The sequence below is a fragment of the Styela clava genome, chromosome 7 (assembly GCF_964204865.1).
Source record: "Styela clava chromosome 7, kaStyClav1.hap1.2, whole genome shotgun sequence".
Taxonomy (NCBI): Eukaryota; Metazoa; Chordata; class Ascidiacea; order Stolidobranchia; family Styelidae; genus Styela; species Styela clava.
This window is the reverse complement of record NC_135256.1, coordinates 2,829,534-2,853,116: the sequence shown is the minus strand read 5'-3', so window position 1 is coordinate 2,853,116 and position 23,583 is coordinate 2,829,534. Positions and strand designations below refer to the sequence as shown.

Below are 23,583 nucleotides of genomic sequence, written 5' to 3'. Positions count from 1 at the left end.
TGTCAAAAATTAAGAATCCAATATTCGAATTTTTCTTGTGAGTTTCTGCCCTCGAATTACGCTATTTCATTAGACTTTAATGGCGTTACGTATTATATTGTATAATTTTTCGGATAAAACTGAAATATCCTTATTATTATTCAATATTCACATGCAAATAGCACATTTAAAAAATGCTTTTGGGGCACATATATGATAAAAATTCACAGAAGTTTATTGTTTGATATAGCAAATATTCAAATTAAAAGATCAAGTACAAAAAAATAAATTTTGCAACTCATTATTCAGTTTGAAGATAAAAGGAGTATGAATTCTCACAATTAGTAAATGATTTATATACAGAGACTCTCGCCTAAAGTTTGAACAACTTCGACCGCAAAATTGCGTCACTCACCTCGACGTCACTCGTTCGTCGGTCGTTCGTTCGTCGTGAGCAAATTTGAGCAAACGTTGATTTCATATCTGTGTTTTCTCTCGTTATGTTTAGCGCTGGGGGTTTTAACAGTTTGTTGCTGTTATTATATGCCAGAGCTACCAGGGTCTCATGTAGTTTCGTACTTAACATACTTCTAGTGGGCGTAGCATGACAATTTTTTCACGTATCAAGCATAACCCCCACTTGACTACACCATACAAAAATTACGTCAACACGACGTCGCAGTGACGTAATAGAGCCCTTCAAACTATACGAACTGCTATCCAAGACGAGCAAACGATCACCCGAAATCGAACAGTTATTTCTCTCGTTTTCTCGTCGCAACGATTCCAATAGGGGAGAGATCGATAATGCCAGTCAGTTCTTTATCATCGGCGCCAATGCCATTTCGGGTGATTGTACGTATATTTGGCAAGCTCTATGACGTGATTGTGACGTAATTTTTCGATGGCGTAGTCAGATGGGGGTTAGGATTGACATATCAAAAAATTGTTATGCTACGTCCACTAGAAGTACGTTAGGTACGGGACTACACGAGACCCAGCTACCAAAAGAAAATTGATCGATTTGAAACTTCCTCAGCTTTAATGGATTTCCGCGCTGTGTCTTGCAATTTTTTTTGCATCATAGCAGGATTCTAATAATATTAATTAGGAGTGAGAATAAGATGTGAAGTCCATCTATCTGGCGCTAACTAATCCCATACCCGGCATGGAATGGTAACCGAATGAGAGGCTGTGGATCGTGAGAGTTCTACCTCATTTCAATTGCCACCTGTTTGTAGCTGATATCATTCGTTTAGTTTGTCATAGAATTTTTGATCTGGCACCTGTCAAATCTGCAAAAAGTGGCCCAGTTGCTAGTTTTTGATTTAAGACAAATAGACTATAATCTACTTTAAATATTGTTAGCTTGTTGATAGGTTTTCGCCCTCAACATGAGCTGCAAAGTTAAGTTCGACCACTGGAATGCCAAGATCCAATGAGACTATCTAGAAATATCAAAATTTTTTAGCAAATTGCCCAACAGAGACAACTTACAGAATTAACACACTCAGATGAATGTTTAGAGCTAACTCGTTCTTCACAAAGTGGGGAATCAAACATTGTTATTGCGAAAGTCAATACGATATGGCAATCGATTGCCTTTCTAGTCCATGGGATTATCAAGGTATTTGTTTCACATGCATGGACTTGATGGCAGAGGAGACCATATCCAACCAGCGGTTACATGAGCCACCTTACGGCAACAAGGGTTCCAGTCCTCTTGCCCATACCCATGGGATGCAAAACCGCACTGGAACGGCCTCACACTCGCTCGCTATCATCAACACTCCTTGCAAGTCATTTCCAGAACATTTCTCTGAAAAACCATCTTGAGTTGTCAACATACATCTAAATCCTGACTTCGCCTCTAAAATTCCAGACAGACAGACATTCAACTTCATACACGTAGCTTTTATTTTCTTTAATTACAGGATTATATCTTGGAATTGAACAGACAAAGCGGTAAAAAAGAAACACTAATTCCACAATAACTTCATTTCTAGATTGTTGTTTCGCCACAATAACTTCATTTCTAGATTGTTGTTTCGATAACAAACATTTCTGGCACCAAGGTTAGGCACTGTGTACGCTGGGAAATCAATCAGGGTATATTGAATGCAAATTTGAAAATTCAGAAACTACTTGTTAAAGAACCAGAATGCTATGGAGAAAAATGTCACGAACGAAATGAGTAGTTAACAGCAAAAAATATTTTTTTATCAAAATTCGTACAACTTAAAACTAAGTTGAGCTTGATTTATTCCATAACTTTGATTAAAATGATTAAATCTATCACATTTCAAAAGTCTCCATTCAGTTACCAAATAGACATTGTACAAAGGTCTCTGTGAAGTTCTTAAACCAGGGGTGTGCAACATTTGTTTGCAGGTCATATAACCAACTTCAGACATCTAACTGGGACACGCAGTCTTTCCATGTACACAACGAATGAAAAATTCTCACAATGAAAAAGACTATCGATAAGCCTTACAATATTAAAGGCACCAGGCAAAACAGCGAAAGATTTAACGCAATGAGAAGAGCAAAAAAAAGTATGGCTTTTACCCATGTGTGCGCCTTTTGGGCATAAACTGTCAGATTAGGATTCAACACATAATAGAATCTGAGTGTTGAGGGCCACACTGGCTTGGCGGCTGTGTTGTGGCCATGTATGCCTGTTGCACACCCCTGTTTTAAATGCCTTGGACAAATGCATAGTCTCAAGGTTGTCCCCAAGGGCGATCTTTGTTAAGGCTTCTAACCCAGAAGAGCAGAGATTGTAAACATGGTTTTGAGACAATGCAAAATTTTTAACTCTTGTGATTTTTACTGAAATACTTTGGTAAATATTGTTTCAAACCATGATTAGATACCAGGTATTTTCAAATAAAACTTTGAACATTCGAGAGGCATTTCATGATAATATATTCAGGCCCATCGTTTTAACACCCTGAAAATTGAAACCATGCCAATGAAGGCCACTATAAGCATTAACATACAGGGTGATCGCTAGAAAAGCAGAAAATTTTTAAGTCAGATGAGATCACGATTAAAGGTAGGTTGAATTGGAACGATATACCACAAGTTGATCTTCCAAACGCTAGACGAGCTTGGACTTCTGGTTAAGACGCCGCTCTGAAGTGCACGAATGACATTTTGCGCACCTATGAGTGTTATATAACACATGCTTTCAAAAACGTTATTCTTTGTAAAAATAAACAGCTGTTTGATTTTATAGCGACCACCCGATATAATTGTCCGTATCACGAATCACAGCAAGTACTCCGACAAATAATATAATAAATTACAATGAGCTACTACTATTTACAACTATATGGAAAGTGCACTTTTATTAACAGGATACATTGGAAATACATTTGTTATCAGAGCCCCTCTTCAATATTATATTTGATAAGGGTATAAGTTTGAAAAATGAAACATCAAAGTATGTTTGAAAATTCTGAAAAAGGGATGTAACCACAGATTTCGATTTTTTCATTTCTCAAATATGTCTGAATTTTGCCGGCGATTATTTTCAAAATTGTGGTTAACATAATTATCTGTCATATCGGATAGTAAATAAACGGCGCTCCAGAAGTATGTGTACCAATATGGAGGTAACTAATTTTGTTCGCCTACTTTACATCAAGTTGTGTAAAGAGACTGGAACCTATGAGTAGGGGGAAATAAAATTATGGCCTAATCTGGTACACATACTACGGGAGTACCAAATGAACAGTACCATTGAGAATCCTCATTTCAGTCCATCTCTAGCGAATGCTACAAAACAAATTAAAATAAACTATAGGACACAAAATGACAATCTTCCACATGCAAAAGAAATAAAAAGGTCCTGGTATTTCAAGGACAATAATATAACTGCACAATATTCATAAAACATCAGTGATGCTTTGCCACAAAACCACCACACGGCTATCATTAGAATTTTGGGCGCTGTGTGTTACAATATGGAGGTAACTAATTTTGTTTGCCTACTTTACATCAAGTTGTGTAAAGGGACTGAAACCTATGGGCAAAGGGTATATTCATTTGGCTAACACAACAGTCCTCGGACTCGTAATAGAACTAAAATAAGGGAAAATTGAAATGAAATTATAGCCTAACCAGGTACACACAATACAAGAGTACTGAATTTTGTACCGAACACAAAACCTAACTAAAAGTAGAATGAGCACTGATAGAAGAATTAAGAGCACTCAATTAAAGTTGTATTATTTTAACAAGTTTGATCACTTATGTGACGAAACCACGTGTCATTTCGCAATCCAAAAAAGGGGACGAGCCTTCAACTGATGTGGGGATTATTGATAGAAGAGTTGAAATTCAAGCACAAACATATATGGATGAGCTATCCCTGCAATGGAGATGCCAAGAATTTATTCGGTTTAATGGCATCCTCCTATCAGCTTTTCATTTCACTATTGACACAAATTTCCAAAGATGTCACAAATTTTAAAAATATGGCAACAATACAGGGTCGTCGCTAAAAAATCAGAAATTTTGAAGTTTAGATGAGATAACGAATAAAATGGGTGCTTACTCATTTCTTTTTTGATTCGTTTTTATTTATTCTAGGTTGTTACTTATCGATCTTTAGATCGGTAAGTATGTTGATAGGTATTTGTCTGTTTGTTAGATGCACGCGATATCTCACGAAGGCGTGGTTTTGCATGTGCATTCATCATATCTCGGACCAGAAGCCTATTAATTTTGGATGAATTATGTGGTATAATTAGCGAGTTATTAATTAATTAGTGATGAAACTCGCGGTGTCACTATAGAGTCATGAATTGAAACCGCAGTTTCGATCGATAAGTCTTCTGTCTTCGACCTATATTCTCGTTTTGAGTTGTTGAGAAAACTATGTAAAAGTTATTCTTTTAGAAAATAAATGGCTGATTGACAAATTTTCTGTTTTTTCTAGCGACCACACTGTATATTCTTCAGACTAAGGCATAAATGGATTTCCCATAAAAAAAAAAATCACAATTGGACTAAGTACAACAATTTTAAAACATTTCCCCCCCCTCTCCCCTCTTAACTTTGATTCTCGTGGCACCAATAAAAACTACAAAGCAAAAATAAAAGCATCACAATATGGGAATTCCCCTTCATCAGTAAAAGTGTTTTTCCAGTGTGTCTGTATTATATATATAGCTATTTTCTTTGTTTTTGTCGGTGTTTGAAAAGTCACGTTTTTTTAGTCCTCCCCAGTTGGAACAATCAGTCAACTTTGACGACGCTGTAAATCTTACTCACAAACCAGAAGCAAGCTATGAATCCGATAGTACCTGAAATTAAATGTAAATTTATTAGTTTGAATGTCATGATTGACTTTGCTCAGAGATGAGTCTATTTTACTTCGAAATGAATGCGCATAACTTTGGTCAAAGATAACTCTATTTTACTTCGGAGTGAGTGCCCATAACCTTGCTCGGAGACGAGTCTCCTTTACTTCTGAGTGATTGAATGCAACTTTGCTCAGAGACGAGTCTCCTTTACTTCTGAGTGAATGCTCATAGCTTTGCTCAGAGATGAGTCTCCTTTACTTCTGAGTGAATGCTCATAACTTTGCTCAGAGACGAGTCTCCTTTACTTCTGAGTGAGTGCTCATAACTTTGCTCAGAGATGAGTCTCCTTTACTTCTGAGTGAGTGCACGTAACTTTGCTCAGAGACGAGTCTCCTTTACTTCTGAGTGAGTGCCCATAACTTTGTTCAGAGACGAGTCTCCTTTACTTCTGAGTGAATGCTCATAACTTTGCTCAGAGACGAGTCTCCTTTACTTCTGAGTGAGTGCTCATACCTTTGCTCAGAGACGAGTCTCCTTTACTTCTGAGTGAGTGCTCGTAACTTTGCTCTGAGATGAGTCTTCTTTACTTCTGAGTGAGTGCTCATAACTTTGCTCAGAGACGAGTCTCCTTTACTTCTGAGTGAGTGCCCGTAACATTGCTCAGAGATGAGACTATTTTACTTCGAAGCGAGTGCGCATAACTTTGCTCAGAGATGAGTCATTTTTACTTCGAAGTGAGTGCCCATAACTTTGCTCAGAGATGAGTCTATTTTTACTTTGAAGTGAGTGCCCGTAACTTTGCTCAGAAATGAGTCCAGTTTACTTTGAAGTGAGTGCGCATAACTTTGATCAGAGACGAGTCTCCTTTACTTCTGAGTGAGTGCCCGTAATTTTGCTCAGATATTATTCTCTTTTACTTCGAAGTGAGTGCTCATAACTTTGCTCAGAGATGAGTCTCCTTTACTTCAGATTGAGTGCCCGTAACTTTGCTCAGAGATGAGTCTCTTTTACTTCAGAGTGAGTGCTCATAAATTTGGTCAGAGATGAGCCTATTTTACTTCGAAGTGAGTGCGCATAACTTTGGTCAAAGATAAGTCTATTTTCTTTCGAAGTGAGTGCGCATAACTTTGGTCAAAGATAAGTCTATTTTACTTCGAATTGAGTGCGCATAACTTTACTCAGAGATGAGTCTCTTTTACTTCTGAGTGAGTTCTCGTATCTTTGCTCAGAGATGAGTCTGCTTTACTTCTGAGTGAGTGCTCGCAACTTTGCTCAGAGATGAGTCTCCTTTACTTCTGAGTGAGTGCTCGTAACTTTGCTCAGAGATGAGTCTCCTTTACTTCTGAGTGAGTGCCCATAACTTTGCTCAGAGATGAGTCTCCTTTACTTCTGAGTAAGTGCTCATAACTTTGCTCAGAGACGAGTCTCCTTTACTTCTGAGTAAGTGCTCATAACTTTGCTCAGAGACGAGTCTCCTTTACTTCTGAGTGAATGCCCATAACTTTGCTCAGAGACGAGTCTCCTTTACTTCTGAGTGAGTGCTCGTAACTTTGCCTCAGAGATGAGTCTCCTTTACTTCTGAGTGAATGCCCATAACTTTGCTCAGAGACAGTCTCCTTTACTTCTGAGTGAGTGCTCGTAACTTTGCCTCAGAGATGAGTCTCCTTTACTTCTGAGTGAGTGCTCGTAACTTTGCCTCAGAGATGAGTCTCCTTTACTTCTGAGTGAATGCTCATAACTTTGCTCAGAGACGAGTCTCCTTTACTTCTGAGTGAGTGCTCGTAACTTTGCTCAGAGACGAGTCTCCTTTACTTTGCTCAGAGATGAGTCTCCTTTACTTCTGAGTGAGTGTTCGTAACTTTGCTCAGAGACGAGTCTCCTTTACTTCTGAGTGAATGCTCATAACTTTGCTCAGAGACGAGTCTCCTTTACTTCTGAGTGAGTGCTCGTAACTTTGCTCAGAGACGAGTCTCCTTTACTTCTGAGTGAATGCTCATAACTTTGCTCAGAGACGAGTCTCTTTTACTTCTGAGTGAATGCTCATAACTTTGCTCAGAGATGAGTCTCCTTTACTTCTGAGTGAGTGCTCGTAACTTTGCTCAGAGATGAGTCTCCTTTACTTCTGAGTGAATGCTCATAACTTTGCTCAGAGATGAGTCTCCTTTACTTCTGAGTGAATGCTCATAACTTTGCTCAGAGATGAGTCTCCTTTACTTCTGAGTGAATGCTCATAACTTTGCTCAGAGATGAGTCTCCTTTACTTCTGAGTGAGTGCTCGTAACTTTGCTCAGAGACGAGTCTCCTTTACTTCTGAGTGAGTGCTCGTAACTTTGCTCAGAGATGAGTCTCTTTTACTTCTGAGTGAGTGAATGTAATTTTGCTCAGAGATGAGTCTATTTTTACTACGAAGTGAGTGCCCTTATTAACTTTTCTCAGAGATGCACCTCCTGTTAGGATCCCTTTTTGTAATGTAAAAAAAGCACTTTTCTGTATAATATATAGCAATTTTTCGTAGTAGCTTAAAACGATTTTTCGACCATGAAGGCTCTTGAAAACCCACATTTTACGGTTTCCGACCGGACCTGCAAGCTGTTGCAGTCGAACTTGGCAATTTTTCGTAGTAGCTAAAACCCCCCTCCTAATAGAAATTTCTGACTACACCTGTAGGCGTGAAAATATCTCATACATAACACTCACCGCAGAAAAGGAAAATCATGATCGTCATAATCAATGTGTAGCCGAAATAGAGAATAGCTGACGTGACTCCTTCGATGGCTAACTTAGTAACGTAGAAATGCATTGCATACAAGAAGAAATAAACTGCTGTGAATCCTGACGTCAGGAACGAACGCCACCACCAACGATAATCCTGGAATGTAAAGGTTAAAGTTGATAGGTCATATGGAAGGAAGTGAATAGGATGACCAGGAAAGATATTCCAAATTGTATGATCGCCTTTTACCTTATCATTTAAGTTATTCCCGGGATTAAGAACGAGTCTAAGTATAGCCTTTAGTTTAATAATGCCCCCCCATCATGCTAAGCGTTAGGAATACACTTGTCCTCGCACTTCTGATCACCCTGCGTGGGTCCGTGGGGGTAATCACGTGCAAGAGAGTTGGTGAACTCCTCGCCACCTTAGGGTGGTTCAAATAACTGCTGGTAATTTAGTTGAATTTATTTTACATTTGGTTGCTTATTTTTTTATAAGAAATGATCTTATTGACTGATACCCACATAGACAAGATTCAAGCATGGCTTTAAACGTCCAAAATAGGGTGATCCCGAAGTATGTGTACCAAGATGGCGCACAACCTGTACCAGTTTACAGTTCAGGTTGTGCGCCATCTTGGTACACATAATTCCGGAGCGCCCAAAATAGAGATCTAAGTTTACTTTAAGTTGAAATATTCTCACCTCAGAAGCCAAATGGAAATAGCACAACAGTACAGCTGTCTCACTACAGGTGATGACCAGGATTATGGCAACAAGGAATAGGAAGCCAAACATGTAGTAAAGCTGATGTGACCAGATGGAATGAAGGATGAAAAATAGTTGGATGAAGATGCAACCGAACGGAAGGATTCCACCCATCACGATACAAGATAGTGGTTGCGTGTAGATCAGCTGAGGGGGGATCTGTCTCGGGATTTGATTGGTGCGGACTGGATGCTCAATTGGCTGAAATAAAAATTATCCGATTTAATCTTCTATTTATACTTTGAAAATCTGTATTAAAAAGATGAAAGTTTTATTATGAAAAATAAAAACATTTAAGACAGGTTAACCACAAAATAGTCATACGGGTCTACTCGCTTATGATAGCATAAAACATCTATAAAATACCCGATAAAAGTACCACAGTGTAAAATAAATTGTATGCTAGAACAGCAAGATAGAGCTGGTAAGCTATACTCTGAAGATTCTTATTGAATAGTAAATTAGCAACCATGAGCACTTGAATGTTCAACTTGTTGTAAAATGATCTAAAAATGAAATTTCCACAAGAAAATAGCCAGATCCCGATAGTTCAATATGACAATCTATCTCTTTTCAAAAACCTTTTGTGGAGGCAGATTTTGGTGCAACAATAAAAAAAATTTGGTGCTCCCGAAGTATGCGAACCAAGATGGCGGACATCGGAATGTAACAGGTTAGGGTTAGGCGATAATTTCTTTCCAATTTTCCTCAGTTTAGTCCTATTATCAGTTCGAAGACTAGCCAAGAGCCTCCCGTAGTATTTATACCTAAAATTATGGCCTAACCCTAACCTAGTACACATATTACATTCCGATGTCCGCCATCTTGATTCGCATACTTCGGGAGCCCCAAAAATTTTATACCGACTCACAGTATGTAAAATATAAAATATCCCAAATCTATCCAAACAAAAAGCATGAAACTATCTCTTACCCTTTTCTTATATCCAAAGTATGCTCCAATGAATGTGAGAGGAACGGAGATTCCAAACCACAGAGCAAGTACGGCTACGAGAGTAAAGAATGGAATTGCTGCTGAACTTCCAGCTCCCCATAGAATCAGATTCATGAAGAAAAAGACGAGAAAAATTGTTCTGGAAATTGAAGGCAAAATTAGGAGATTATAGGAAAGCAACATACGTTGTGTGGGCCACCATATGACTCAGGGAACTTCTTTATGTGATCCATGACAGACTTAGCACCCAGTTATTTTTAAATGCCTTTTCTTATTTGTAAAGGTGCTTTCAACATCTATCCAGTTATTACTTATCGATTTTAATCGGTAAGTATGTTGATAGGTATTTGTCTGTCTGTTTGTTTGTTTGTTAGATGCACGCGATATCTCACGAATGCGAGATTGAATCTGCTCCAGATTTTGCATGTGCGTTCATCTTATCTCGGACCAGAAGCCTATTGATTTTGAGCGAATTATGTCGTATAATTAGCAAGTTATTAATTAATTAGTGATGGGACACAAGGTGTCACTATGGAGTAAGAGCGCTGTTTTGGGGGATACCCTAACTTTCGATCGATAAGTCTTCGGTCTCTGACCGATATTCTCGTCTTATGTTTCATTCAAAAAACACATTGAAAATATGTGTACATAATAAATCAATTCAAACAATCAAGAAATGTAAATATTCAAAACAAGGCGGACAAGATCAATTCTAACATATATTTTTATTTTTAATTAGTTTCACTCCCTCAAAAAATTGTCTACGCCCTCTTGTGGGGTGCGCCCCACCGTCAGAGAACCACTGGCCTAGGTAATGGCCCCTTTCCAATCAATTATTCATATAAAAATACCAATTACTCACCCAGAGACTAAGAAGGACGTCATCATGACATTGGTTTTCCATCGCTCGCCTCCAAATGCTGAAAAAGAAATTTCATTTTTTTAGGAGTTTCAAAAAGTTGATGTAATAAGCCTATTAGTAATGGGGGCTATAGTTGGGTATGTCTCGAAAGTATGTTTTCCACAGGTATGTATACCTTTCTGGAGGAAAGAATTTTTGAAGTGGACTTGTCTTAGAGTCTGGATAATATTTAATATGTAAAGAATCAGCGAGTATTGATTATCATTTTTATTAGAAATCTTTTCCATCATAGCGGAAATTACCATACACAAAAAATCCGCCCATTTGAATTAATAATAATTGAAATCAATTGGAACATGGAATTTTGAACTATTCCAGGTATAAAGCGTTTCAACCTAAATATACAAATTCACGCCAAACAAGAGTTATCAAAAGTTTGAATTCCAAAGAATTCCAGTCCATGGATTTAAAAAAAAAAGGGGGGAGAGGGGGCAAAAATATAAATTCAGCGCCCCCATAATTCACATGCAACAATAACAAAATCATCCCTGTGAAAATCGCATCTTAGTAACGACTTTTTAGGTCTTCTCCAAATATTTTAAAAGAGGGTTACGACCCCGGAAACTCCCCAACTGTGCCACCGTTCCAGGCCCCTTCCAAAACAATACACAACTATACTCACTTTTATAAAATCTTGCTGAAGCGTAACCAGACAGAATTCCAAGGCAAACAAACAATACAACGGATGTCGTACCGAGTGCCCCACGGTTTGCCGGAGATAGGAATCCCAAACAAGCAAATATCAAGGTTACAAACACCATCACGTAAATCTGAAAGTTAAAGAAGAAAATTATAAACTGAAAAGCAAAGATTTTATTAATTGTGTGAAGTATAAAAGAAGTATAAATGTGGAGAAATAATTAGAAGCAGGAGTCACTAAATGTCAGTTAGCTCCAACTCCTAGTGTTATGTTAAGCTTGGTTCCGTCTCCAATAAAATGGTAACAGTGTCTAGAGGGGGGCCAAAGGGGCAGCCGCATCGGGCAGCACTTTATAGGGGTGATTTTGTTGCTCAGTTCGATGATTTAATTAGTAATATTAACAAACATTTCACTCTCACTTGGCCTTTACTTCATTTAATATCATGTAAAACAACATCTATAATTTGTTTCTCCCCCAAACTATTTTTAAAGTTAGGTATAGGGGGCAGCATTACCAAAAACTCGCCAGGGGCAGCAGGTAAGTTTGACACGCCACTGCTCTGGTAATGACATTTCCCATTTCACGAATCGTCGCTGACAAGTAGAGCAAATCACTGCAGTAAATTCAAAGTAGTCTGTCACATTTTTCAGAACTGGACTTTTTTCTGTCATTATGGACCAAAGACCACATTTTGATCTTTCTTTTTATTTCTCTATTTTATTAGCTCTTTTAAATTTGACTAATCAAAAAGCGATGTGATAGACTGAAATAAATAATCCAATTCAACAACTACACCTGTATCCCAACACCATTAAGAACAGCCAATAACATTGGTTTCTTCGGAGATCGGAAGACGTCGCCGTGAACAAGTTTCCAACCAAATTCCTCTTGGGCTTCATCCTGGAAAACAAATTATGAACTTTATCAGGGGTTCTCAAACTTTTGGTGTTATGGAGCCTGTAAAGAGGTAGCTTATTACTTAAATAAATGAATTTATAGAAATAAAACAAACAAAAAAACATTGTTCTTTACCGATTAATAATGTTCTTGTGTAAATTAATATTACTTGATTTAATGACTCGGATGTATTTGCGGCTTTTCAAATTTATTAATGCAGATATTGCTTTTTTGAACAGTTACAAAAATTAGCCAAGTCAATATTTTAACTTGCGCTGATTATTTGGTTTCTGCGAGATTAACTACTTATCCTTCTTCTATGCTTTTGTGCCGATGGATCCGTATGCATATATTGCAAGGATGCTGTAGCAAGAGTAGAGATAACTATCCTAAGTGATTCAAGAGTCTTGCTGCACACTAACACAAATATATTTCTGTAACGTTTCGTCTGAGACTTCTTCAGACATACATAGTTCAACTATAACACGAAAAGCAGTTACATGCATATTTAAACAATCACTTAGGATCAATATTTTAATAAGTAAAAAAATAGCACACAGAGCCAGGTTTCTCTGAGAAGGCCTGGAGCTCTGTATGGAGCACTTTGAGAATCTATGACTTAGTGGGCTGCTGTTGCTGATGGAATCTTGTTGCTTAAAAATACCCAGGAAGATCAGGACATGATAATGGTCCCAATAAATCTACAAATTGATCATATTGAACACCCAACCACGAGTTGAAAAGTTATCAAAAGAAGTTATAAATATGAAACAGACCCAACCACTTACTTGAGATTCCGTTTGGTTATATCTTGCGATATCCTTATGGAGCGATCGAATCATAATCATTGCGACCATACCGGACAAGAACAACACGATAACCAACGAATTCATGATGGAGAACCATTGGATATTTGTATTTGGTAAACTGTCCAAAACATAGTCCCATCTCGACGCCCATTCTATTTTATCGTCTGGCTGTAAATTCAAATTTTGAATTTAGGGATAAAAACGTTAAACCGGTTAAATTTAATAGCTAAGTTTATAAAATCAGAATAAGGGTTTACTCATTTAGCCTTACAATGAGTGAAAATTGATAACCAACTTATGGTTACCACAAGCATACACTAAGAAATGAATAAAACATATGGAAAACCACGACCGGTTACCAGTCCATGTAGAATATGAGATTAGTTAGCCTTACAATAAAATATAAAATTCACACGCAAGTGTGAAATGTGGAAATTGACGAGCATTTCCTGACCTAAAGAAATTTCCGGCGCTCCAGAAGTGTGTGTACCCTTATGAAGGTAACTAATTTTGTTCGCCTACTTTACATCAAGTTGTGTAAAAGGACTGAAACCTATGAGCAGAGAGTATATTCACTTGACTAAAACAAACAGTCCCCAAACTCCTAATAGAACTAAAATGAGAAAAACCAGAATAAAATTATGAGCATTGTAACGTCATAGGCATAGATAATAAAATGGACTTGCACGTGCCAGATTAAACTAAATTGCAAACCCGTTTTGCGGCCCGCACAAGTTTTATTTGAGGGCCCAATTTAGCCCGCGGACCACGGGTTACAAACCCCTGCAACCCCAACCTGGTACACACAATACGAAAGTACAGAGTTTACAGCCTACATATATGACTGGAATGACTTACAATAAAATATACGCTGTACGTGTAAGGAATTGTCACATCATCTTTATTATCCTTCAGAATTCCTAAAGGTGCACCAGAGCATTTATCGTCTTTGTAACTGAAAAAAAATATGGAATTGTAGGAGACTTTTATTGAACATGATGTGTACATATTGGTAGTTTTGTAACATTATTGTTGTTGCAGGAAAATTGCTCTTCTTTGCAACTATACAGCCTAATGTTGCGATCCCGGGAAATCCAGATTCTGAAAATGCGTAATGCGGTATGCGGCCATCACTCAGCATTACAATAATAAAGGCACCAAGTGAAAATGGCAAAAGATTAAAAACAGCCACAAAAGCAAAAAATCATCAAATTTTCAAAACATAAACAGCCAGATTAGGATTTTATTCGAATGAGAAAAATCTGAGTTTTGACAAGGGCCAGAGTAAATGACTTAGCGCAGGGGTCTACAACTTTTTGTCGATCGCGGGCCAAAATTACGGGTTACAAGTCATTGGCGGGCGGCACATATTTTTAGAAAGTTGAAAACCGAACGGACGATACTTTTTATAATAAAAATCATGAAGTGATCTCTCAAATAGAATATAGAAATATTTTCGTATTGCATTGCATCTCAAAAATACCATTTGAATATTTTCGGCGCCATTGAACCCTTTGCACTTAGCATCAACTTTTCTGCGTTTTGTTGCCATTTGTCTAATTACAATTATATTATAAGCTTATTAAACGAATAATTGTGAATTTTATACTTAGATTATAATATAATTTAGTCTACACCTGTCCCACAATAAATTTTGTTACGTAAAGAATAAAATCGTCAAAACTCCTGTTTTGTTATTATAATTCAGTGAAGCGTCGCGGGCCGGATTATATTACTCCGCGGCCCGTAGGTTGCCGACCCCTGCCGGCTTAGCGGGTCGAGTTGTTGGGCAGCCAATGTTGCATCAGAAAGATTAAGGGCCGTCAAAAAATAGTTACTCCTTACAGATTCTTATATATCAATGACTGCCTTTGCACAGCCTGGTGCGGAGGCGCGAATATGGGATGAAAAAGTCTGGCAAAACATTAATATACACCAGGGCTTCCCAAACTAGGGGTCGTGACCCCACAAGATGTCACAAAGAAGAGTACACAAATTTCACATAGAGAGCTGTATTATTTTAGACTTTTGATTCAAGACACAATTATTGAGACTAGTGCAAAACATAAATCCCCTATTTTGAGAGAAAACATAGGATCAGAGAAGCAATGGCAATGCCGACTGATTATTATGCCGAATTTGATTGTTATACCGTTTAGGCATTAACAACATTGGAAATGCATATATCGAAATGTTTGGAATTTTAAACCTGAACAGGTGTCAAGGAAAGTTTTAATATACAGGGTGCCCATAGAATCCCTTTACAATTTGAATTTTTTTATGGAGTCAGTTCTCAATATATTTTAACCAGGTTTGTTGTTTTTTAGTAATTGTTAAGTACTTTTACTTCATCTAATACATCTGTGAGGGCCAAAACAATATATGGTATCAATAAAATCCCTTTGCAATTTTAAAAATTTATATTACCCCATGGACACCCTATATTGGAAGGGGTTAGAGCAGGGGTGGGCAACATACGAGATTTTGAACAGCCCGCTGACTGTACATCGGTACATTATGATATTACATTATTACACTTTTAGTACATTATGATAAATTCATTATGTGTTTTTTGGTTATTTTTTTGTAGTTTAAACTTTACTTTAAACACGATTTATAATTTTCTTTCTTGCATTAGCGAATAAATATGTGATTATTAAGATATTGAATACTATTCATGTTATAATCCGGCCCGCCGAGAACTTCATTTTCCCACATCTGGCCCGCCGACTAGAGAAGTTACCCACCCCTGGGTTAGAGCTTAAAAGTTTGGGAAGCCTGGTATACATCTCACCTTCTAGGATCCACGGTCACTCGAACCAGTCTGGCCCCGACCCAGTCTTTTGCTTTCCCGCTGTGATATCTAATCTTGATGTCAACATGGTTGAATACATAGAACGTCTGTGGATCGATGAAAGTTTTTGGCTGTAACAAGACAATAAAGTGTTTAGAGTAGGGATGGACGGACAACGATTCTTCAAAGCAATTCATGCTCTCGAAAAAAGATTTTATCCAGCTACAAGCAAAATTTAGATTTATTTTTCAAGTGTCAAGCTGAAACAAGACAAGAATACTTTTGATGGGTAGCTGGAGCCATACTTTTTTATTAGAGATGGAGCTGGAGCGTTTTGATTTGAAAGTTTGAAGCTCAATTTTGAAATATGAGACTATTATATTGTAGTTTTGAGTCCTGATTATCCATGGCTATGGAGCCGAAGTCATTACAGGCCTATGGGACGTTTCCAAAATTGTTGTTCTTGTTGGATTGGAACATTGTTGTTGTAAAAACACTTTACTACTAGAAAAATCAATTTAAATTTTCAGAACTCAAAGACGCCATTACTTTTTCAATATTGTCTTTTCTTGCATTAGGTATGATTATTTTTTTACCCGATTGGAGTATTTGGTTGTATTAAGATAGGGTTTGACCATTTGTCTATAACAGTGGTTCCCAACCGCCGGTCCGCGAAGCTTTTTTGCCGGTCCGCAAGAAATTTCGTTGTTTTGTTGTTTTTATGCCGTCTCAATCGCTTTACCGAACTTCATATCGTTTGAGCTGTCGGTCAACTGCAGAGGGATTAATATTATGAACCCGATGAAAAAGATAAAGCTTGAATAAAACGGAGCACAGAAATCGGCTACACGCCGCTGCAGAGCCACGTGTTGCAGAAACTTCTTTGAGGCCTCGTTTGCAGTTTTATATTGAAAACGAAATAACAGCAAAATTCTCACTAGAGTTAATTGTGTTTTTACATGATTTGGCATGTACATGTTTTTTTTTGAGTGAGATATTTTATGTATGCCTTTTTACGCATAATGGGTGCCCAACACTGCATTTCATTACGCAAATATATGGTATTATTTTATGTTTCACTTATTTCAATTTTTGGCCGACACAATATTTGATAGATTTTCTTCGTGTGAAATGTTTTCAAGTGTGCCTTTTTTGTCTAAAAGCATATTGAGTGCCCGACATTGCATTATATTAAGCACATATATGTTACTCTTTTCTGTTCCGAACATTCCAATTTTTGCCGGTCCGCGAGTACATTTAATTTAATTTTACCGGTCCGCCAGAGTAAAAAGGTTGGGAACCACTGGTCTATAAGAAGACCTGCAAGTTGGTAATATATTGAAACTGATCAGCCCTGAAACAAGAATCTATTTCTTGACCACCCGGTATATAAAACAATACATACGTCCATCTGGCAAGCATCTTTCTGGCGGCCTTGCTTGTCCACAAAACATCCAATCGGGAATCCTGTGCTGCAGTATTGCTGTCCTACACTTGTCTTGTAGCACCAGGCTACTGGCATGTTGTCCACAATCCTAAATAAGAAAAATTGATTGAGATTTTTCATGCGAGACACTATGATAAATTTACATGAGAATAATGGCAAGGCGGCTGAAACAGAATAATCTAATAACATTCTGGAATATTTCTAAATGTTCAACAGAAGAATATACTGGCTGATCGATAAAAAAGCAGAAAATTGGAAGGTCAAATGAGATCACAAATAAAATGCGTGCTTACTCATTTCTTATTCGATTTGTTATTCGATTTGTTATCCGATTAGGCTGCTTTTGTTTCTTTAGGGTTTTTGGTTGTTTTAGGTTTTACTAGGTTATGACTACATAGAGTTCTGTAAAGAGTTTGAAACCTATGGGCAGGGGGTTCACTTGGCCAACACCGACATTCCCCGATCTCGTAATAGAACAAAAATAAGGAAAATGGGAATAAAACTATGGCGTAACTCTAACCTGGTAGACACACTACGGGAGTAAGCCTACCATATTATGCTATAAAAAAACTAAATCTGCTTGCGTATAGCCGTGTATAGAGCAGTACAAACAGACTTACCAGTATGGCGTAACTCTAACCTGGTAGATACACTACGGGAGTAGGCCTACCCTATATTATGCTATGAACAAACAAAATCTGCTTGCATATAGCCGTGTATAGAACAGTACAAACAGACTTACCAGTATGGCGTAACTCTAACCTGGTAGATACACTACGGGAGTAAGCCTACCATATTATGCTATAAACAAACAAAATCTGCTTGCATATAGCCGTGTATAGAGCAGTACAAACAGACTTACCAGTGGTTCTCATAGCTGAATAGCATTCCATATTTCAGGAATTCCACCTTCTTCTTATCTTCAGTGTTACTCATTTTGTAAGATTTTGTGCAAACTTTCACACAAGTTTCATTCTTATCAAAACTGAACTGAAATGAGAAACAAAATTTTAGAAAAAATATTACAAGAGAAACCATTATTAGAGAGGCTGGAGTTTCAATTTAACAAAGAATCTGGATAACTTAAGTCACCAAAATAATATAACTCAGTCTCAGACTCTTAAGCGCTTGCCACCGCACCACTGATTACTTATCGATCGTAAGATCGGTATTTGTCTGGTTGTGTGTTTGTCTGTTTGTCTGTTAGACACTTTCGTATATTACTCGATATCTCACGAAAGCTGAATCTCCTCCAACTTTTGCATGTGCATTCATCATATCTCGGACCAAAAGCCCATTAATTTTGGATGAATAATGTCGTATAATTAGCAAGTTATTAATTAATTAGTGATGGGACACACGATGTCACTATGGAGTAAGAGCGCATGGATCGATCGATAAGTCTTCGGTCTCCGACCGATATTCTCGTTACCCTGTTTACAGTTTTGAATCCTGTGGGAGATAGTCATGTGCGAGAGGATTGCTGAACTCCTCATAGCTGTAGGATGGTTCACATAACCACTTGACGTTTATGACTTCTTTTGCCATCACGGCCATGCATATGAAACAAATAACTAACTAATCCCAAACCCGACATGGACTGACAACCGGGCGAGAGGCTGTGGCTAAATGGCTCGGGTTCCAAATAGTGACCGTCAGAACAGCGACTTCCATAATGGCGACTTCATAATAGTGACGTAATCAAGTGAGCGACTGTCAATAGAGCGACTACACGATAACAATTCATTTAAAACAGCGACTACACGACAGCAATTTATTTAAAACAGCGACTGCCACAAAAGCGACATCACTTCCTTTATTAAATCTAAGGCTTACGCGCACACGCACTCTTTCACCCCAGACCCCCCGCCCCGCCACACACACATTCCATCTTCCACACCCTAACCATAACTTTGTTTTGTCATTCTTGTACAAAAAGTTAAGTCGCTATCATAACAGTCGCTGTTTTTAATGCAGTCGCCCTGAAGAAGTCTGACCTTGGTCAGACAGCACGTTACAGAAATATATTTGTGTTAGTGTGCAACAAGACTCTTGAATCACTTGCCATTATGACAGTCGCTGTTTTGACAGTCGCTATCAGGCCTGTATACCAGTTAAATAAGTAAATCTTATCTTACATAATCAAACACCAACCTGGTATGGTGAGGTGTGAATCCTCTCACCGAAAAGGACTTGTCCCAGATTCTCTGAGATGCCTTTTTGCCCTGTACCCTCTGGTGCTTCACAAAAATCAAACGAGCTGTAGTCGTACGGTATAACACTTTCTGCTGACGTCAATCTGTTCACGTACATGTAAATTTTGTTCTGAAAATGAATTTTATTAGAGTTATACTGATAAGAATAGTGGGTATAAGATGGCTTAAAACAGTGTTTCTCAACCTAAAACTGGGGCACCTGAAAATTTCCCTAGGTTGCTTGCTTTTTTTGTTAAAAACCTAAAATTAACTACGGTGATTTTTTTATAGTAAATTTTATTAAAAAAAATTAATTTTGGTATTGAAATGTTGCTTAATAGTAATTGTATATATGGAGAGTATTATTTCATAAAAAAATGGCAAACATGCGCAACTTTCTCCCTTTAAAGCAATTTCTAGGGAAATAAATGTTATATAAAATTGATTGTTTTATGTTATTCATTTAATTTCAGTCCCAAAAGTACTACAAGTTTAACATTTGAGCATCTCCTTGGGTCACGAATTATACAAAATCTATTTTTAGACAATTGGATCGCTTGAAAAAAAAGATTAGAAAACACTGGTCTAGAACAGTGGTTTCTTAACCTGTTCGCACTTTTTACCGAGTCAGCAAAGCAAAGTGAGGGTGAGGGAAGAATAAAAAGTTCCAAAACGAAAAAGTTCGGGATGGCGCTCATTTATTGAAACTTCAATATATTCATCTAATGTGACAGATGCATTTATTCATTGGCAACCAGCTGTTCAATGTCTGGTAGAGTAGTAGATAATACACAAAGACAGCCAGATTCAAAATCAGGTCGATTTCCTGCTTTAGATTTGATTTTTATTGTTTTTGATTTGGATTTATATACCTCTGAAACAAGGAAATTCACCCACAGGGTGAATATACCTCAGGTTAATAAATACTGGTTTTAGGAATCTCAGCCAGATGACAAAATTGGGGGCTCCCGAAGTATGCGAACCAAGATGGCGGACATCGGAATGTAATATGTGTACTAGGTTAGGGTTAGGCCATAATTTTAGGTACAAATACTATGGGAGGCTCTTGGCTAGTCTTCAAACTGATAATAGGACTAAAATAAGGAAAATTGGAAAGAAATTATCGCCTAACCCTAACCTGTTACCCATGTTACGTTCCGATGTCCGCCATCTTGGTTCGCATACTTCGGGAGCACCCAAAATTGAATAAGTTACTATCAGGGATACATTCTGAAATAATCTCCAGGAGTGTGTGCACCAATATGGAGGTAACTAATTTTGTTCGCCTACTTTACATCAAGTTGTGTAAAGGGACTGAAACCTATTGGCAGGGGGTATATTCACTTGGCTAACACAGACATTCCCCGAACTCGTAATAGAACTAAAATAATGAAAAATCAGAATGAAATTATAGCCTAACCCTAACCTACACATGGGACTATGATGGGAGTTCCCACAAAATGAGCCTTGTTCAATGAAGAATATACAATAGTTGATGTATATTCAACAAATTTGAATCTTGTTGCAGAAAAGAAATTAGAAATCAAATGGTTTTAATGTGAGACTTTGTGAATTGCTCGAAAAATATTCCAAAATCAGGAATATTTGACATTGGACAGAATTGACAGACAACACTGCATTATTATCCACAAAGTCCAAACCAAACTGAATTGACAATTCAAAACAATTTGAAATGATTGTATCAATATTAAAAATTCCTGATTTTGGAATAGTTTGATCAATTTAAATTGAATCAATATTAAAATATTTATATCCTTCGTATTTTAAATCCTTAATTTTGAGAATAATTTATATACTGTGTGACAGCATCGTTGATAAAAATAACGCCAATTTAATTTAAAAACCAGGATATCTATCTAACCGATTGTAATTTGGACTGTGTTGCTGCTCTCACAGAACAAACACAGGAAATCAACCCGGTTAAGGAAGGAACTCGTATGTAAAACATAAATCATCACGAAATGTACTAGAATGAATCTACATAACATGGCTCGATGGTTGCCACATCACGCTAAGTGCTAGTGACCCATTAGGTTGTCCGGTCAGCTTTCCTCTCCTCGTAATGGATGTGTAAATCATGTCCTAACTTATAATTGAAAATTAATATTGCACCAAATAAAAGCACAAAAAATTTAGAATATTTGCGTTCTGCAAAACATATCTTCACTCAATTATTGTATGAATGAAAAATGTAACTAATGATAGTAATTAGTAATTAATTAGCCTGCCAGCTGCTCTGGTCTAACTTGGCAATTAGAAAATTCCAAACCCTCCCTCTGAAAAAATATTCCTGGCTTAGCCCCTGTTAAGTGGTTTCAAAACAGAGTGAATAACGGGATTGAAATTTTGAAAAAATATTATCTGAAAAAATTTGCAAAGAAATAGGTGCTCTGTTCTACCTCTGTTCTCTATCTATTTAGTTTTCTATTTAAATAGTTTATTAAAGCAATACTCAATTAAGTATTTTAATTAAAAATTACAGGAATTGAAAATCAAAAATATATATTTTCAATTTCTCAAAATCGTTTTTTTTTTCAAGTTTCACCTATTTATTCTGTTTGCACATTTTCGCAAGGTTTTCAGTGGTTTTCCACCGTTTTTGCAAGGTTTTTGCTGGTTTTTCACTGTTTTTACAAGGTTTATGAAACTAAACCATCCAATTCAAATCATGTTAGTAAAGAGAGATCGCATACCAAAGTGGCACTCAATATTGTTTTAGGGTATTAGGGCTTCAAATAAGACACACTTCTAAACTTACAACATACACGTGTAAGCAAGTTTATACAGAAATATAGATTTGCCTCAGGCAATTTTAATTTGAAAACGGATGAAAGAAGATAGACCACAAATGGTAGTAGCAAGGATGAACATTCAAATTCAAAATATGTATCGAACATTTGGTACTCCCGAAGTATGTGAACTAAGATGAAGAACACTAGAACGTAGTATGTGTACCAGGTTAGGGTTAGGCCATAATTGGCTAGTCCCGGAACTCGTAATAGATCTAAAATAAAGAAAATAAGAGTAAAATTATGGCCTAATCCTAACCGGTACACATACTATGTTCAGATGTCCGCCATCTTGATTCACATACGATACTTCGCGAGCACTGAATATTTCGATTTTAAAAAATTGGAATTAATATTTTATGAAGGGAAATATCATCAAATTAAAAATAAAACCCGCGTTCATATCACTTGAGTGAAAGAGATATTCCAAAAATAAAATGTTCTTGAATGTCAGTTGTTTGTGGTTAAAAGCCTAGTGACGAGTGAGTGCCTTGGAACCTAACTCTGTTAGCAACACATAATGTTAAAGAAACTATTTTCATCTGTTCCAAGTAGGCAATAATTTAGAAAATGCCAATAAGCTTCCAATTGCGAATACGTTTTACAATCATTTGCATTAATTTAAGAGTTCGGCGCTCCAGGAGTATGTGTACCAATATGGAGGTAACTAATTTTGTTCGCCTATTTTACATCAAGTTGTATAAAGGGACTGAAACCTATGGGCAGGGGGTATGTTCACTTGGCTAACACAGACAGTCCCCGAACTCGTAATAGAACTAAGATAAGGGAAATCGGAATAAAATTATGGCCTAACCCTAACCTGACACACATACTACCGGAGTACCAAGATTTTTCCATCAGTTAAGCCTAAGATAGATTACTTGTTATGCTCCATTAGTTGAATAAGTATCTTCATCACCAAGTCCTCAGTCAACAAATCAAATAATAACTTAACTAAACGACTAACAACCGATTTGATAGGAGGTCGGACTGGCCATACGGTCACTAAATCAAAACCACTCTTCTAAGTGGGTTATTTTTACGTATTCACAATGGCAATTTAAGTTGAGTTACTATGATACTAATCCACCAGTGAAAAAGCATAGAATAAAGACAAGTGGTTGGTCCAACAGGAACTAAATAGGTAACACGAGATACCATAGCTTTGCAAATTTTGAATAAAAAAAAAAAAGACCCTTACCTTACACTCAGTTGTCTCCTTTGGACAGTAACTATGCGGCACCAGTCCAGGAAGATAGAAACCGTATGTTGCTTGCAGACATAACAACACAAAGGTGAAAGAAACAATTCTGGAACCCATAGTATTTTTAAAACTATAA

The 23,583-nt window shown here is 37.2% G+C and overlaps 1 protein-coding gene across 1 annotated transcript; it reads right to left on the bottom strand.

Annotated features, from left to right (window-relative positions):
• Positions 1-1,872: 1,872 nt before the first annotated feature.
• On the bottom strand, positions 1,873-23,577 carry LOC120328824 (transmembrane 9 superfamily member 2-like). The gene is made up of 14 exons (XM_078114571.1): positions 23,445-23,577; positions 19,393-19,563; positions 18,101-18,228; positions 17,197-17,326; positions 15,792-15,922; positions 13,856-13,952; positions 12,977-13,165; positions 12,087-12,191; positions 11,273-11,420; positions 10,591-10,648; positions 9,708-9,867; positions 8,712-8,975; positions 7,992-8,163; positions 1,873-5,294 (listed from the first exon to the last, which is right to left on the bottom strand). The coding sequence occupies exons 1-14, from the start codon at positions 23,562-23,564 to the stop codon at positions 5,227-5,229; spliced, it is 1,941 nt and encodes a 646-aa protein (XP_077970697.1). The 5' UTR covers positions 23,565-23,577; the 3' UTR covers positions 1,873-5,226.
• Between the last annotated feature and the right edge of the window lie 6 nt (positions 23,578-23,583).

Coding starts and splice junctions, on each gene's coding strand:
- LOC120328824 (XM_078114571.1), bottom strand. CDS start 23,564: ATGGGTTCCAGAATTGTTTCTTTCACCTTTGTGTTGTTATGTCTGCAA. Junction 18,229..19,392: donor TTCACACCTCACCATACCAG/GTTGGTGTTTGA, acceptor TTCTCATTTCAG/TTCAGTTTTGATAAGAATGA. Junction 8,164..8,711: donor ATTTCCATTTGGCTTCTGAG/GTGAGAATATTT, acceptor TTTACATTCCAG/GATTATCGTTGGTGGTGGCG.